Source organism: Leptopilina boulardi, unplaced genomic scaffold (assembly GCF_019393585.1).
Source record: "Leptopilina boulardi isolate dan_hultmark-lab unplaced genomic scaffold, ZJU_Lbou_2.1 LbouV2_372, whole genome shotgun sequence".
Classification (NCBI taxonomy): domain Eukaryota; kingdom Metazoa; phylum Arthropoda; class Insecta; order Hymenoptera; family Figitidae; genus Leptopilina; species Leptopilina boulardi.
Genome location: NW_026137943.1, coordinates 3352305 through 3370851, shown reverse-complemented (window position 1 = coordinate 3370851; position 18547 = coordinate 3352305). Strand labels below are relative to the sequence as shown.

At 24.0% G+C, this 18547-nt stretch overlaps 1 protein-coding gene across 2 annotated transcripts in view; it reads left to right on the top strand.

Moving 5' to 3' along the window:
* Nucleotides 1–18338, top strand: part of LOC127287624 (cadherin-23) — a 28416-nt gene extending 10078 nt beyond the window's left edge. Inside the window, exons 3-26 of one of the 2 annotated variants that reach the window (XM_051314653.1) lie at nt 456–607; nt 2883–3263; nt 3342–3471; nt 4959–5329; nt 5691–5829; nt 6004–6259; nt 6583–6857; nt 6950–7275; nt 8251–8562; nt 8686–8959; nt 9290–9590; nt 10227–10422; nt 10646–10803; nt 11377–11558; nt 11679–11902; nt 12046–12234; nt 12415–12708; nt 12812–13051; nt 13242–13427; nt 14933–15069; nt 15772–16163; nt 16254–16386; nt 17669–17803; nt 17888–18338. In XM_051314653.1, coding sequence (XP_051170610.1) covers nt 456–607; nt 2883–3263; nt 3342–3471; nt 4959–5329; nt 5691–5829; nt 6004–6259; nt 6583–6857; nt 6950–7275; nt 8251–8562; nt 8686–8959; nt 9290–9590; nt 10227–10422; nt 10646–10803; nt 11377–11558; nt 11679–11902; nt 12046–12234; nt 12415–12708; nt 12812–13051; nt 13242–13427; nt 14933–15069; nt 15772–16163; nt 16254–16386; nt 17669–17803; nt 17888–17990 — 5486 coding nt within the window. In that variant the 3' untranslated portion in view covers nt 17991–18338. Of the gene's footprint in view, nt 1–455; nt 608–2882; nt 3264–3341; nt 3472–4958; nt 5330–5690; nt 5830–6003; nt 6260–6582; nt 6858–6949; nt 7276–8250; nt 8563–8685; nt 8960–9289; nt 9591–10226; nt 10423–10645; nt 10804–11376; nt 11559–11678; nt 11903–12045; nt 12235–12414; nt 12709–12811; nt 13052–13241; nt 13428–14932; nt 15070–15771; nt 16164–16253; nt 16387–17668; nt 17804–17884 lie in introns of both variants that reach the window. The other variant, XM_051314652.1, reaches the window with a different exon arrangement.
* The last annotated feature ends 209 nt before the right edge of the window (nt 18339–18547 follow it).

Below are 18547 nucleotides of genomic sequence, written 5' to 3'. Positions count from 1 at the left end.
GCTGCAAAAATGAGTTCAGTTTTTTTCTGTGTACTTAAATCAAATAAATATTTGCCTAAATCAAATAAATATATTTACTTGAACTAAATAATTTTTATTTGAATTAAATAAATTGTATATGAACCAATAATTTCTGTATATGAAACAAATATACGTCGGTGATGTTCACAACGTTTACACCTAGAAAAATGGTATATTTGTCCCACAACCTAATAAATATTTATTTCATTTAAATAAAAAAATTTATTTACGCCAAATAAATGGACTAGAAGGTTCTGAGACAAATATACGTTTATTTAACTCAAATATATTATATTTGTTTCAAATAAATCATTTTTTGGGGTGAAGTATCCGATTATTTGAATCAAATAAATTTTTTTTCAGTGTATTATTTATTTATATTCTAATTATTTGTAATATTGTTTTTATTATCATTATTATTATTTACTTTTTAGGAAGCATAATACACCGATTAAGAGGAATAGACCCAGACGGAGACGAATTGATTTTTGGTATCAAAAATCAACCCGGTAGCGATGTTATAAGAGTAGAAAACTTCAATCCAAATGAAGCAAATATTTATCTGAATAAACCACTGGACAGAGAGGTAAAATTTTCATTTTAATCATAACAAAAAAAAAACTGTAGTTAGGATCAACAAAAAAAATTTAAAATTTTAAAAAAGTAAAGAGAAAAATGTCAAAAAAAATTTAGTTGTACACTGCCCTACAAGTGACAAGTAATTGCACTTACGTATGTTTTTCCTCTGTAAATCAGTAAAAATATCAAATATGAAACAAAATATTTTTCTCAATGTACAAAATAGTTTATTTTCATTAAATTGCATGAAATTTTTTAAAAAAATTTTTCTTTAATCCCTTAAAAAACAGGTGTCACGATATTTCTTATAAAGAAGATATTCTGTGAAAAGAAAAACATTGAATCCTTTTTGTCCATGAAACAGAGTAACTTTAAAAATTGTGGAATAATTGCGGCATGACTGTATATATATAATAGTTGATCGAGTTGATCGTTTCTCTATATTTACGAATTGCGCAAGCAAAAAAAAAAAAGAAAGAAAAAGAAGAAATGTTTTGTTCTTCTGTGAAGTTCGAGTTCGAAGCGGTAAATAAAAGACACTATCAAGGAAGTATTCTAGCGTAAAAGGCACCGCGTCCGTTCGGCTTCGTTTACGCATCACGAACTTTACGCTCAGTCAATCATTACACTCGCTGGCAATCAATTCGAACAATCGGTTTCATGCTAACACACCTAATGATATAACAATATAATATTCAGAAAGTCAATCATCTGCCAATAACTTCCTTCAAGAGGCTCAAATTTATAGATCAATGATTTATCGATCTATAGATCAATAATATCAGGATTTGAGACAATATTTTGTGGACTGATCCATAGATCAATAATAATATGATACACTTTTTGTGAACCAATAATATATGGATTAATGATCTATAAATCAATAATGTTAAAGATAAATTATTTATCGATCTATGAATCGATAATATTATAGGTAACTGATTTATCGATCTATGAATCAACCGTATGAGGATCTATGAGTTAATATTCTAGGAATGAATAATTTATAGGTCAATAATAGTATGATTCAGATCTATAAACCAATAATCAATGGATGATCAATAAACCAATAATGTTAAAGATAAATGATTTATCGATCTATAGATCAGCCGTATCAGGGAATGAGTCAAAAATTTAAATGGATTAATGATTTATAAATCAATGATTTATCGATCAACTGTATCAGGATCTATTACTTCATATATTTTATAGATCAATAGTTTATCGATTTATGGATCAACCGTATCAGGATCTGAGTCATTATTCAATGGATTAATGAAACAATAATCTAGATGATTGATGATCTATAAATCAATAATGGTATAGATCAATGATCTATCGATGTATGGATTAATTGTATCAAGATCTATTAGTCAATATTCTATAGATTAATGATCTATAGATCCATAATAATATGTATAAAGATACACGATCTATAAAACAATAATCCATGGATTAATGATCTATAAATCAATAATGTTGGATTTATCTAAAAATCATTAGATCTACAAAAATGTGAAGAACTAAAATGGAAAATATAATTTTTCTCATTGAATTTTATTTTTAAATAGATAATTCTTTTTTTTAAGCCAAAAATTACCGTTTTAAGTTAATTATTTTTTTTGTCCCAAATAGAAAATAGTAATTTGTACAATTAAAATTTATTTTCAAGCAGAAAAAGAAGTATTTTCAATCACAATTGTAAAATATAATTGGCAATGATTTCGTATTTAGTTGAATTTAACAAGACGAAAAATGAAAGTTATTGGCGGCAAAAGTATATATACAATTTAAAATTTAGAAAAAAAAGAAATTGAACATCTTTTGTCCTTCAATAATAGTGAATTAACTCAATGCTTGAATGCTTCACGACCTCGAAACTCGTAATTCTCAATTTAACGCTATTATTTTACTAGAAATTTTCAAGGTAAATTAAACACTGATTTCATATTATCGTAAAACAGCTAATCAACATATTCCATATTATTATCAGTTAGGTGAAAAATTGAAACAATACATTTGTCTTTTCTCGATAGTTAAGGATATATAAAAAAAAAATTCTATTCATATTTCCAACACTGTATTATCAAAAAAAATTTTTTTTATTAATTTCATAGAAACAAATCTTTATTTGAAACAGCGATATATATCATTAAAACAGCTAAAGTTTTCGCTGTTTAAGAGAAACATATCGCTATTTCAGATAAAGATTTTTTTCTATGAAATTAATAATTAATATTGAATAAAAATATTTTTTATTTATAAAAAATAAACAATTTCAGTTACAAGATGAGTATGCATTGATTTTGACATTAACCGATGGAAAATTAGGCGAAGGAAATTATATAACTCAAAGTCTTCTATTATTGGTGGAAGATATAAATGACAATGTACCAATTTTTCGTCCACATCCAACAACAATAACAATTAAGGAAAATTCATCACCCGGTGTATTAACAACTGTTGAGGCAATCGATGCAGATGAAGGTGCACATGGACAGGTTGTTTATTATATTCAAGAATTGGACGGTGACAATGATATGTTTACAATTACAACAGTCAATGGAAAAGGTGTCATTCGTTTAATTGGCTCTTTGGATTACGAAAGAAAATATCTTTATCAATTGCGAATACTTGCAATCGATCGGGCAATCAACGAAAAGGTAAAAAGAAAACAAAATTTGAAAATAAATTCTATTGAAATAAAATTATAAAAATTTTATAATCATTTTTTTTTTTAGGTAAATACAGGTACAACAGCAATTTTAGTGAAAGTTCAGGATGTAGAGGATCAACCCCCGGAATTTGTGGCAATGACTCCCGTTGCTAGAATCAGTGAAAATGTCAGAATTGGAACACCTGTTCTTCAAGGTATTCAATATAGAAAATAATTTTTAAATTAAGATTTAATTTTAAAAAAAAAACATTTTTCAATATCTAAGTTTTGAATCAAATAAACCTGACAGAAAAAATAAGGAAAACTTTTTTCATAAACAACAACAATAACAACAACGGCAATAGCAACAATAACATGAACAATAAAACTAAAAATAACAACAATAACATGAACAATAAAAATAACTATAACTATAAGATGATTGACGACAACAATAAAAATAATAACAATAATAACAACAACAACAACAATAATGACAACAATAATGACAAGAACATCAACAACATGAACAATAAAAATAACTATAACAACAACAGCAATAACAATATCAACAATAACATGAACAATAAAAATAACAATATAAATAACAACGCGACCAATAAAAATAACAATAACAACAACAGCGATAACAATAGCAACAATAACATGAACAATAAAAATAACAAAAACAATAACATAAACAATAACAATAAAAATAACAACAACAATAAAGATAATAACGCGATCAATAAAAATAATAACAACAACAGCAATAACATGAACAATAAAAATAACAATAACAACAATAATATGAACAATAAAAATAATAACACGATCAATAACAATAACAACAACAGCAATAACAATAGCAACAATAACCTGAACAATAAAAATAACAATATAAATAATAACGCGATCAATAAAAATAACAATAACAACAACAGCGATAACAATAGCAACAATAACATGAACAATAAAAATAACAAAAATAATAACATAAACAATAACAATAAAAATAACAACAACAATAAAGATAATAACGCGATCAATAAAAATAACAATAACAACAACAGCAATAACATGAACAATAAAAATAACAATAACAACAATAATATGAACAATAAAAATAATAACACGATCAATAACAATAACAACAACAGCAATAACAATAGCAACAATAACCTGAACAATAAAAATAACAATATAAATAATAACGCGATCAATAAAAATAACAATAACAACAACAGCAATAACAATAGCAACAATAACATGAACAATAAAAATAACAATAACAACAATAATATGAACAATAAAAATAATAACACGATCAATAACAATAACAACAACAGCAATAACAATAGCAACAATAACATGAACAATAAAAATAACAACAACAACAACAATATGAACAATAAAAATAACAAAAACAATAACATGATTGATAACAATAATAACAATAACATAAATAATAAAAATAACTAAAACAATAACAATAATAACAACAACAATAACATGAACAACAACAATACCAACAATAATAATAAAAATAATAATTATTTTTTTTATTATTATTTTTATTGTTATTATTTTTGTTATTATTATTATTATTATTATTGTTATTTATTTATTGTTATTATTTAATAAATATGATTTGAATTATTACAAGAAATAATAATTATTTTTTTTTTTTTGAAAAAAATAGTTCGTGCAATTGATGGTGACAAGGGTATAAATAACAAGATAAAATACAGCATCACTCAGGGTCCAAAACACTTGTTCGATATTGAGCCCACTTCTGGTTTAGTGTTCACGATAGCGCAATTGGACCGTGAGGCTGGTGATAATAGTGATGGTACATTTATCTTGGAAATTACTGTTAAAGAAATATCAAGTGTCGTTGTACCTGCTCCTTCAGTATCAACGGAAGTGACTGTTATTCTCACTGACATTAACGATGAAACACCAACATTTCGTAGTCAACGTTATATCGCCGAAATAAATGAAAATGCACCACAAAATACGCCAGTCAATTTTATTGGCGATGCCATTCCCGAAATTTATGATCACGACTTGGTGAGTTTTATATAGAGTTTTATATAATAATAATAATAATAATAATAATAATAATAATAATAATAATAATAATAATAATAATAATAATAACAATAATAATTTTTTTGCCTAAGTTCACTCCTTAAATCTCATTTATATAAAAAAATTTAATAAATTTTGTTATAATAATTATGATAGAGTCAAATAAATTTTATTTTTGCTACAAATAAATGCAAATAAAATATTTCTCTGGGTGTATTTTAATATAATAATTATTATAAATATAGTTGTATAAAAAATAAAATTTTTCTCCCGATTTGACATTAATAAATATATATATTATTTTTCAAATAAGAACTCGGTTAAGATATTATTATTTTAGGGGACGAATGGAACTTTTGGAATGTTCATCGATGGAGATAATGGAATTTTCGACATCACACCATCCCGTGGGATCAATGAAGCCGCATTCTTAATTCGTGTTAAAAATACTTCAAAATTAGATTTTGAAGAAAGAACTGGTGAATAAAAATTCATAACTAAATTCCACCTTTTTTGTAATTGTATTCTAATTATTAAAAAAAAAAAAAAAAATTTCAATAAAAAAAAGTATTTATAAAAATAATTTATTTTAATAAAAATTTATTTAAAAAATAATTTATTTTAATAAAAAAAAAAAAAAAAAAAAATTCCAGTTGTCAACTTTACATTAATTGCCAAAGAAATTGTAACGCCAGCCGCAAAATACAGTATTGTGCCAGTGACAATTTATATCAAGGATCAAAATGACAATTATCCCGAATTCACTCAAAATATTTATGAAGTAACAATACCGGAAAATTGTGAGATTGGTTCAACGCTAGCTTGGGTACAAGCATTGGATGCTGATAGTGGAAATTTTGGTACCCATGGAATTAGATACACAAATTTGGGTGGCAGCATTGCTCACGTGTTAGTTATCTATTTTAAAGAACTACATTTTTTTTATTTTATAATAATTGAAATTAATCGAAATTAATTGACACTAATTGAAATTAATCAAAAATTAATTAATTAATTAAATTTGAATCAAGTAGTTTTGAATTTTATTTAATTTTTCCCCACAATGTATTTTATTCCATTTTATTTTTCTCATTTATATTTCATTTTTTTTTTTAATTTTGAAAATTAAACATTTTTTTGTTTTTTAAATTTAAACTAATTTACCGGAATTAAAAAAAAATTAAATTAATTAAAATTTTTAAAAGACATTTATAATTTTATAATTTTTGCAGATTGTCTCTGAATCCTTTAAGTGGTGTAATTACAGTGAAAGAAAGTGGGTCAAGTTTCGATCGAGAATTAGTATCACGACATTATTTGACAGTTGAGGCACGCGACGATTTAGGAAGAGGAAATCGAAATACAGCACAATTAATTGTCAATATTCTCGATGTTAATGATAATGCACCTGTTTTTCTACAAACTAAATACGAAGTCGTACTACTAGAGAATGAAGAACAATTTGAATCACCATTAATTGTCGAGGCTTTTGACATTGATTTAAATGGTAAATTGTTATTATTATTATTATTTATTTTTCTATTTTTTTATTTTTCTTTTTTTTTATAGAAATTAATAAACAAAATTTTTTTTTTTCAGGAACAAGAAACAGTGAAGTTGTTTATTCAATTGTAAATAGCGAATATTCCCGTAATTTCACAATTGATCCAACGAGAGGAATAATTTCACCGTCAATGCCAATGGATTTTGAAAAATTACCCGCCAATAAAGGACAAATGGAAATAGCAATTCGTCCATTACGATTAACAATTAGAGCCAAAGATATGGGATCGCCGAGTTTAAGTTCGGATGTACCTGTTATTATTTATTTCAAGGATGTCAATGATAATGGACCAAATTTTGAGAGAGCTGTTTATAAAAAAAATATTCCTGAAAATGTACCCGGTGGCACTACTGTTTTACAGGTAAAAAAAAAAAACAAAAATTCGAATTATTATTATAATTTATAATTATAATTCGAATTTAAAATTCTAGCATACAGTTTTTAGTTTTAATGGTCAAAAAAAAAAAATGTCGGACAATAATTAAATTTTTACTGATTTGTAAATTAAATTTTTTTTTAAATTAATTGAATTAGAAAAAATTTGAAATAAATTTTCTGCAAGAAGTTTTTTTTTTAATTTCTGAAAATTCAATAGGATAAGTGTACCAATTACGGCGCGTTCATAAAAAATAACTATTATTACTATTATATTTAATATAAACTGTTGCCAAATGATTAAAAAAAAAATTATTTCAATCATTTTTTGTTACAATTACTTATAAAGATGCACATTTAAACAATTATTAATTTAATTATTTGAGATCAAATATTTTTTTTTATTGAAATTTTAGTCATTTCTAATGTTGAAAAATAATAATAATAATAATAATTGAATTTTTGAAGAATTATTGTTGAGATTTTTGGTAATAATTAAATTTCAAAAGATTTTATTAAATTTCAGATAATAATTAAATATTACAAGAATTGAAAATAATTTATCAAATAACTAATATAGATAACATTTAAAATTTAAATTTACAATTCAAATTTTTGAAAATAATTCAAGGGATTTTTTAATTAAAATTTTCATCGATTTTTGTTGCTGAAGATATTATTAGAAATTTACAGTTAAAAAATTTTAATTTCAAAATTTTGTTAATTGAAAAATATTTTCAGATTATTGAATTTTCAAAGCATTATAAAAATCATTAAAAAGTAATATTGAATTCGGAAAAAAGTTATAGCAGAAAATTTTAAAAATAATTGAACTTTAGATTTTTGAATTGAAATTTTGGAAAATAATTAAATTTGTAAAGAATTTCATTAAAAATTATTAAAAATAATTAATTTAGAAAGAATTAGAATTTAAAAGAAATTTTTTTTTCTTTTTTTGAAGGTAAAAGCCTGGGACAGAGATTTGTCATCACCAAATAATAAAATAGTCTATCGAATTCAAAGTGGAGCTGGTGACAAATTTGTCATTGGACCGGAAACTGGTATAATTAAAGTGGCATCCGGATCGAATTTAGATCCAGATTTAACGTCACCAAAAACTACACGATATATTTTAAATGTTGTTGCCATTGACAGTGGAACTGAAATTCAACGTACGGCCGATGTTGTTGTCAATATTTCCATTATTGATGTTAACAATAAATCGCCAACATTTATCGATCCAGGAACAGTAACAATTAGAGAAAATACTCAGGTGGGGTTAATTTTTTTTTTTCCTTTGAAAAAATCGAAATTTCTATTTCTAACTAAAATAAATAATAATAAAAAAAAATATTAAAAAAAAAATTGAAAAAAAAAATATTTTTAAAAAATATAGATTGGAGCGTATGTTCATCGAGTTGTAGCGAGCGATCCTGATATTGCACCGATTTTGCGGTATCGAATCGATCCCAATTCATCCGAGGCAAGAAACGAGGAAGGAACTCTGATTCGTGTTCAAGAATACGATTACCTGGCGGCTCTCGAGTTGAATGCCCTGGATGGGTTGCTTCGAGTGTTACGATTATTGGATAGAGAGAGGGTTGAGACCATAAAACTTGGTCTCGTTGTTGAAGATTTGGCGGCTGTAAATGGACCTCAAATTGCCTCTGGTAAATTATATTTATTTCGTGAGAAATTAAAGTTTAGTAAAAAAAGAAAATTCTTCAACAGCAAAGGAATTTCATTACGCGTTCTTAATGAAAAGTTTTGTACAAAACTTTTGAAACTTATTCAAACAAAAAAAAAAACAAAACTTTAAAGACACGACAAAACCTTTTAAATAAGTTTTTAAAATTAAAATAAAAAAAAAAATTTTAATAAGAATTTTTTTTTTAAATTAGTAATTTGACAAAAAAATTTTTTTTTTGACGAAAACTAAAATTTATTTTGAGAAAACAATAGAGAAATTTGAAGATCAATTTTTTTTTGTAATTTTTCAGCTACTTTGAATATTATAATTGAAGATGAGAATGACAATAATCCTCGATTTCGAAGACCGTTTTATAGAAGATCAGTGACGGAAAATAGTAAAAATGGAATGCATATTGCAAGTGTCGTTGCTTATGACGATGACAAAAATCGTACCATTAGTTATTCATTGGAAAGTCCGAGAGAATTAACAGAATTAGTTGATCTCGATTCAGAAACTGGTGAAATGATTGTTGCTAATAAAATTGACAGAGAACAATATTCTTGGTTGAATTTAACAGTTAGAGCCACTGATTCAGGCGTGCCACCAAGGTAAAAAAATAATTAATGTAAATTAATTAATTTCTATAATTTTATAATTTATAATTCAAAATTTATAATTTACATACTAAAAAAAAAATTATTTGGTTCAAATACTCGATTACTATTATCAAATTAAATATTTACTTGAATTAAATAAATTTTATCTAAACCAATAATTTCTATATTTGAAACAAATACCATTTTAAAATTGGTTCAAATAATACTTTTTAATAGAAATGAATATTTATTTTATAATAGTCAAGTAACAGATTATTTAAATAAAATAAATTTTTGTATTAAAAACACAATTCAAAAGTATGTTAAATTTTGAAAAATTAATTAACTAAATTTTGTTAATTTTACACTACTTTATAGTTTGTAGCGGCGTTAGGCCCTTTAAGCGTTTAACGCTCGGCTCGTTCAAGGTCACGAAACTTAAAATTGCTCTAAATCGAAAAAAATGCATTAAATTAAATTTTATAATTTATGATTACTTTTATAATTTAATAATTAATAATTTATGATTACTTTTATAATTTAATAATTAATAATTTATAATTATTTTTTATATTTTAATAATTAATAATTAGAAATTATTTTTTATAATTTTATAATTTGTTGTAATTAGATTTTTTTCTGCTCCAGATCGAGTTTGGCAGAAGTTTACATTCAAGTACTGGACGAAAATGATAATAATCCGTTTTTTATCGTTGAAATTCATAATGTGACGGTAATGGAAAATGCAAAAATCGGAACAGAAATTGCCATAATAATGGCGAGAGATGCTGACAGTGATGATTATGGTAAAATTACATATCTCCTAGATCGAACGTCTGCACAGGTAAATGAGCTAAATATTTCGAATTTTTTTTACAATTTGAATTTCAAAAAAATTATAAAAAATACAAAAGATACAAAAAATAAAAAAATATATATATAAAAAATTACAAAAAATAAAAATTACTTCCGTTAAAAAATATTTTTATAACATTAAAAAAAAAAAAAAAAAAAGAAAACTTGATTGGAAAATTAGAAAAATTGTACTATTTTCTTTTTTTTTTTAGGGAAAGTTTGCCATTCATCCGGAAACTGGCTCCTTGACCGTTGCAGATTCGCTTGACTGGGAAACAAAGAGTAATTATGTTCTTGTAGTTGAGGCTTGGGACAATTATCAATTTGGATACACGGCAGGAGAATCAAGAAATGCTTTCAAGCAAATCGAGTAAGTTCCGGTGTATTTGCTTCTTATACATATGATTTGTATTTACTGTCAAATTTTCCTTTTTTTTTTAAATTTAAATTAAAATTCTTAACTGTCTATAGAGCTATTAAAATAATTAAACTTCCATAATAAATTTTAATAATTAATTTTAATTTAATAATTTAATAATAATAATATTCAATAATAATAAATTAATTAAATTTAATTAAATATTAATTAGTCAGCAATTAAAATTATTTTCAGTCAACCATGATTCCCTTCTACACTGAAAAAAATTTATTTGATTCAAATACTCGATTACTTGACTATTATCAAATAAATATTTATTTTTATCAAATAATTATTATTTGAATCAATAAAATGGTATTTATTTCAAATACAGAAATTATTGGTTCAAATAAAATTTATTTAATTCAATTAAAAATTATTTGGTTCAAGTAAATATTTATTTGATAATAGTAATCGAGTATTTGAATCAAATAAATTTTGTTTTTCAGTCTATATTGTTAAATTGAATTTAATTTCAATTTGTAAAATTATTATTAATATATTTTTTTTTTAATATTTCCACAGAGTAATTGTAATTGACGTTAATGATAATGCGCCAAAAATTGAAATACCAAAGGAGTGCATAACTATTTCTGAATTTCATGATATTCGAGAAAATGTGGCAGTAATTAAAGTAAAGGATGTGGACAATCCATTGACACCAAATGGACGAGTCACAATAAAAATACTCAGTGGAAATGAAATGGGTACGACAAAAAAAAAAAATTTTATTTCCCTAGGAAAAAAAACCTAAAAAAAAACTCAATAGCAAATTCAAAAAAAAAAAAATCCTAAGAAAATTTTTTTTTTTTTTTTTACACATTTAGGTTTCTTTCTACTGGAGCAAATCGATTATTGGACAGCAAGAATAAAAGCAACAAAATCATTGAGAGGGAAATTTGGAAATTATTCATTGTATCTTGATGCCAGTGACCTTGGAACTCCAGCTAAATCGGACAATGCCGTTTTGAATATTTGTGTTACTGATTATAATGACAATCCACCGATTTTTATCAGTCCCCAACATAATACAACAATACGAGTTCCGGAGGTGAAGGCTAATTATAATAAAAAAAAAAAAAAAAATACTTTCTCATTATGATAAGAATGTAAAAATTAAAAATAAACTGAGAAATTAAAATAATTTTTCAATTTCTATTTAATAAAATTAAAAATTTGTTTTTTTATTTCTAGAACATAACAGTGGGTTCAGCGATTATTCAAGTTGAAGCACAAGACGCTGATACAGGACCAAATGGAGATGTTCATTTTCGATTAAAACAGGACTTGGCAGGTCACTGGCGTACTTTTCAAATTGATGAAATATCCGGTCTTGTCACACTAAATCTTCCCTTAGATCGAGAAATACAAAAATTATACGAAGTAATTTACTTTTTTTTTTTTGTTCATAAATAATTTAAATTTTCCCAAGCGTTATAAAAAATTTTTTAAAACATTTTTGTATTCTTTACACGATAATTGAATATAAAAATAATTTTAATTTTTTAATCTACTATTTTTTTATTTTCTTATTGATTTTTATCATTATCATCAATTTTGCAGATTCGAATTGAAGCTTACGACATGGGAAAACCAACACCGTTGAGTTCTGATCTTGATTTAATAATTTATGTACGAAATATAAATGATTATGAGCCACAATTTTTAGTGGATATTTGTAAATTAAACTTTACTGAAGAAAAATTACCAGGAATTGAAAAAATTATTCTACCCGAGACAATTGATAGGGATGAGGTTGATGATCTTGACGATCCACCAACACAAGTTTGCTACTATATTGTGGCTGGGAATGATGATGGTCTTTTTTATCTTGACAATAAAACTCACGAGTTAACTGTAAGTTAAATTAAATTTACTTTCATTTTTTTTTCAGCAAAAAAAAAAACCACGAATTTTGTTGAATTTTTGAAATTGAATTTTTTTTGATAATTGTTTTCAGATTTTGAAATCATTGGATAGAGAAAAAGAAGAAGAACATGTGCTTTTGATAAAAGCAACCGAGGATTGTAGTAACGCTCCTCCAAATGAGAATTATTTCAATAATAGTGATGATACACTATTGAAAGTCATTGTTACTGTATCCGATATTAATGACAATCCACCGACATTTATCAATAAAGTTTTTACCGGTGGCGTGACAACAGAAGCTGATTTTGGAACACAATTCATGACTATTAAAGTAATTTGAATGATTCCATTTTTTTTTGATAAAAAATAATACGATCTAAATTTAATATTAATTTTGAAAGGTTTTCATTTTTTTTCTTTTTTTTAATTCTTTTATTTCTTTTTTTTGATTAATTTCAACTAATTTAACTAATTTTTTAAACTAAGAATGGTATATTTAATGATTATAAACATTTATCCAGGCAATCGATTTGGATATGGAGGAAAATGCAAATGTCAATTATTATCAAATTGGAAAAATTCAAATGACTCTCACAGAAGGATTGGATGATATAAGAATTCAACCATTTTTGGTGGATAGAGTTACCGGTGCGGTTAGTTTAAATTTTGATCCACAACGAGGAATGAAAGGATATTTTGATTTTATGGTTTGTTTAAACATATTTTTCATAAATATAAGTGAGAATATTTAATTATTTTTCGAAAATTTCAATTAAAGACTTAAATTACCTTAAAAAAAAACTAAAACTAATTTAACTAAATTGAATTAACTAAAAACTAAATTAACTAAAATTAAATTTTAGAAATATTTAATTTCTAAAATTTTCCATCAAAAATTTTCTAAAATTTAATAATTTCAACTATATAATATTCTACCGAAATTAAATTATTTTTAATGATTTTTATAATATTCTTCAAAAATTTAATAATCTGAAAGAGCATTTTTCAATTAAAAAAATTTTTAATTTGCAATTTTTTTTTTTGCCTGTAATTTCTAATAAATTCTTCAGCAACAGAAATCACCGAAAATTTTATTCAAAAATCACTTGAAATTCAATTACATTCATAAATCTGAAAATTGTAAATTTTTAAAAATTAAATTTCTTTTAAAAAAAATGTTATCTAAAATGATTTGACAAATTATTTTCAATTTTGTAAAATTTAATATTGTCTGAAATTTAAAAAAAATCTTTTGAAATTAAATTATTTCTAAAAATTTCAACTTATAATTCTTCCGAAATTCAATTATTTTCAATAATTATAATATTTCATTAAAAATTCAACAATTTAAAAAAAGTTTTAAATAAAAACCCTAAAATTGAATTATTTTCAGAAATTAAAAAAAAAAAAATTACCGCAGTTTAAATTTGCAGAAAATTTATTTCAAATTTAAAATCTTCTGCAATTCAATTATTTTTAAAAAATGTAATTTAAAAATTTGTGAAATTTAATGTCCGAATTTTTTTTTTTTTTTTAATCAAAATTTCAATAAATTCCTAAAAATCAGAGTTCAAAAAATTATAAAAATGAAACTTTAAGAATTTTTTAGGTCCATTAACCTCTAACCTCTTATGTACAAATAAAAAGTTTTAAAGTATTTGGTGCGCATTGCTTTCCTATAACATGCATATTGCAGAGTTGGCATTTATCATTTAGTACAAATAAAAAGTTTTTAAGTATTTAGTGCGTATTGCTTTTACATAAAATTTTACAGAGTTGGCATTCATCATTTAGTACAAATAATAAGTTTTAAAGTATTTGGTGCGCATTGGTTTCCTATAATATGTATATTACAAAGTTGGCATTCATCATTTAGTAGTAATAAGTGAATTTTAAAGTATTTGGTGCGCATTGCTTATATATTTGATGCGCATTGCTTTCCTATAATATGCATATTGCAGAGTTGGCATTTATCATTTATGTACAAATAAAAAGTTTTAAAGTATTTAGTGCGTATTGCTTTCCTATAATATGCATATTGCAGAGTTGGCATTTATCATTTATGTACAATTCCTAAAAATCAGAGTTCAAAACATTATAAAAATGAAACTTACGGAATTTTTTAGGTCCATTAACCTCTAACCTAGTAATATAATTAAATTCTGTTAATAAAAATAAAATTACAAAAATTATATTTTTGTAATTTTTACAGGTATTGGCAAATGATACAGATGGACTTCAAGACACTGCACGAGTATTTATTTATTTGCTTCGTGAAGATCAAAGAGTGAGATTCGTTTTGAGACAACATCCACCGGAAGTTAGAAATCGAATCGAAAATTTCCGAGGGTAAATTTATTTAACTCGAAAATAAAATTTATTTCGTTCAAATAATCTATTGGCTATTAACAAATAAATATATTTATTTAGACCAAATAATTTTTATTTGAGTCAAATAAACTATTCGAATCAATAATTTTTGTATTTAAAATGAATAACTTTTAATTGACCCAAATAATAATTATTTGATACAATTAAATAATTATTTGATAAAAATAAATAATTATTTGATGCAAATAAATATTTATTTGATACAAAAAATGTACTTGATACAAATAAATATTTACTTGATACATTAAAAAAAATATATATATTAAATTTAAATAAATACAGTAGAAAAAGACATATTTTTCAATTTTGGGAAAACGTATTAAAATGTGAAATATTGATTATTAAAATTTTTATTAAAGTTCGCAAATATTTACTACGATTTGAAAAACATTTATTAAAACTGAAATATATTTTGTACTTTTCATAACAATATTTTCTATTTTGACATTCTTTACCCTAAATTGAAAAATATTTACTAAAATTTCTACTATAATTATTAAAATTTAATATATATTTTCCTTCAGTATAATAATCAAACAACCGATTATTTGAGAATCAAATAAATTTTTTCCAATGATAATAATCGTTTATTCGAGTATTATCTCAAATGAAAAAAAAAATTTATTTATAAACATTGAAAAAAAAAAAAAATTCTTTCAGCATTCTGGGAAATGTAACCGGTGCAATTGTGAATGTGGACGAATACAAAATCCATGAAAATCAAGATGGATCAGTCGACAGAACAAGAACTGATTTATACCTCCATTTAGTGAATCGGCAGGACAATTCAATTTTGGAAGTGTCAGAGGTTTTGGAATTGATAGATCGTAACATTGAAAAATTGGACGATCTGTTTAAAGATTTCAATGTTCTTGATACACAAGCGGCACAGGCACAGCCAATCATTCAATATGAACAAGCTGGCACCACTTTTTGGTTATTAGCGATAACTCTCTTTTTGGGGGCACTTTTGATACTTTGCATTGCACTTTGCCTCTCTCAAAGGGCATCGTTTCAACGTAAACTCAAAGCTGCCAATGCCACTCCATTTGGTGATTAAATTAAAAATATATGCATTTCTAAATTTGAATTAGTAAAAAAAATTTTTTTTTTAACTAATTTCGATTGTTTTCAATAAATAGGTGCAACAGACTCGGAATTTATAAGAGGGCCCGGTAGAGTTCCTAATACAAATAAACACAGTGTTGAGGGTTCAAATCCAATATGGATGCACGCTTATGAGAACGAATGGTTCAAAAGTGACGAGTCATTCAGGTAAAGATGAACATTTTTTTTTATTAAGAAATGTTTAATTATTTTAAATTAATTTCTCAAATAATTTTACACAATTCTAAAGTAGGTGAAATTTTGAAAAATTAATTAAAATTAAATTTTGTTAATTTTACACTACTTTATAGTTTGTAGCGACGTTAGGCCATTAAAGCGTTTAACGCTCGGCTCGTTCAAGGTCACGAAACTTAAAATTGCCGGAAATCGAAAAAAATGCATTAAATTTAATTTCTCCAAAAGACATTTTCCATTAGATTTTCGAAAAGAATAACAAAAAAATAAATTGGAATTTCTTTTATTAAAATTTAAAAAAGTTTTATCAAGATTTTTTGGTTTCTATTACCACTTTCACTTTTCCTAATTTGGTACCGAATTTCTGTTTGGCAGAATTTTTAGTTTACAAAATTACAATTTACCCAACTTCATATAATAAAAAATTCTAATTTAACTAAACATATTAACTTAGTGGAATTTTTATTCAACAAAATTTTAAATGATTCAAACTTTTAAATGTCAGAATTTCGAATTCAGAAAATCTTCATTTCTCCAAATCTTTATTTGCACAAATTGTTATTTAATATAGAATACTTAAAACCCCGAATTTCCATTAGTACGAAATTATAATTTGTCGAACAAAAAAAAAAAAACGGACAGAAAGATTTCGGCACAAAATTAAAAAAAGTGGAAATAGGAATTGAAATTAAAATAGCTGAAATAGAAATTAGAAAAACTGGTTACTTGACTATTATCAAATAAATAATTAATTGAACCAAATAAATATTTGAATCAAGTTGAATAAAATAAATATTTACTTGAATCAAAAAAATATTTACTTGAAAAAATAATTTTTATATGAATTAAATGAAATGTATTTGAACTAATAAGATCTGTATTTGAAACAAATACCATTTAAAATTCGCTCAAATAATAATTTTAATACAAATAAAAATATTTATTTTATAATAGTCAAGTAACAGATTATTCAAATAAAATAATTTTTTATTTTTTAAGTATGTAAGAATTTTTTTACTGTGTAAAATTTTGAAAAATTAATTAAAATTAAATTTTGTTAATTTTACACTACTTTATAGTTTGTAGCGACGTTAGGCCCTTTAAGCGTTTAACGCTCGGCTCGTTCAAGGTCATGAAACTTAAAATTCCTCTAAAATGAAAACAACGCATTAAATTAAATTTCTTCAAAAGACATTTTCCATCAGATTTTCAACAAGAAGTTTAAATTTAATTAATTTAATTTAATTATTTATAGTCACGGATCTGAAAGAGATTCTTTAGATGAAAATGCTTTAAACAATGAAGAAATTATAAACGAAAGTAATACCAATGATAGACCAACTGAAGATAAACCTTATTATATTCAACCGAGAGTCGCTTCTATATCGAGGTTAGTTTCAAATTTTTGTTCCATTTAATAATTTTTTTTTTTATATAGTTATTATAATAATAAATTAAATTTATTTTTTAGTAGTATGGAAGGTAGCACGGACGAAGGAAATGAATCGCCAATTTCACGAAGTCAACAAGTAACGAATAATCCTTTAGGCAAAAAGATTGAAACAACTGAACTTTGAGCCATTTACTATATAATATAAAGAAAACTCATTTGTAAATAATATCATTTATTCAATGAACCTTTTAAATTAATTTCAATTTTTACTTTTTCATATCATTAAAAACATAAAAAAACGGTTTTTTTTTCAAATACAGAAATTATTGATTCAAATACAATTTATTTATTAAAAAAAAATTATTTCGTTCAAATAAATATTTATTTTTATCAAATATAATTATTATTTGAGTCAATTGAATTGTATTTGTTTCAAAGTAAAGAAATTATTGATTCAAATAAATTTTAATTATTTCAAATAAAAATTATTTTGTTCAAAGGAAATATTTATTCAATAGTGATGTAACTGATTATTTGAATCAAATAAAATTTTTTCAAGTTTAATTAAATAAAATTTCTTTTGTTGGATAAAAAAAATTTCCTCCTTTGAAAAGTTAAATATTTCATTGAAAAATTAAAATAATAACAATTCAGAATTTTTCTGTATTGGAATTTTAATAAAATGTAAATTTTTTTATTTAAATCAAATAAAAATTTATTTGAATCAAATAAATATTTATT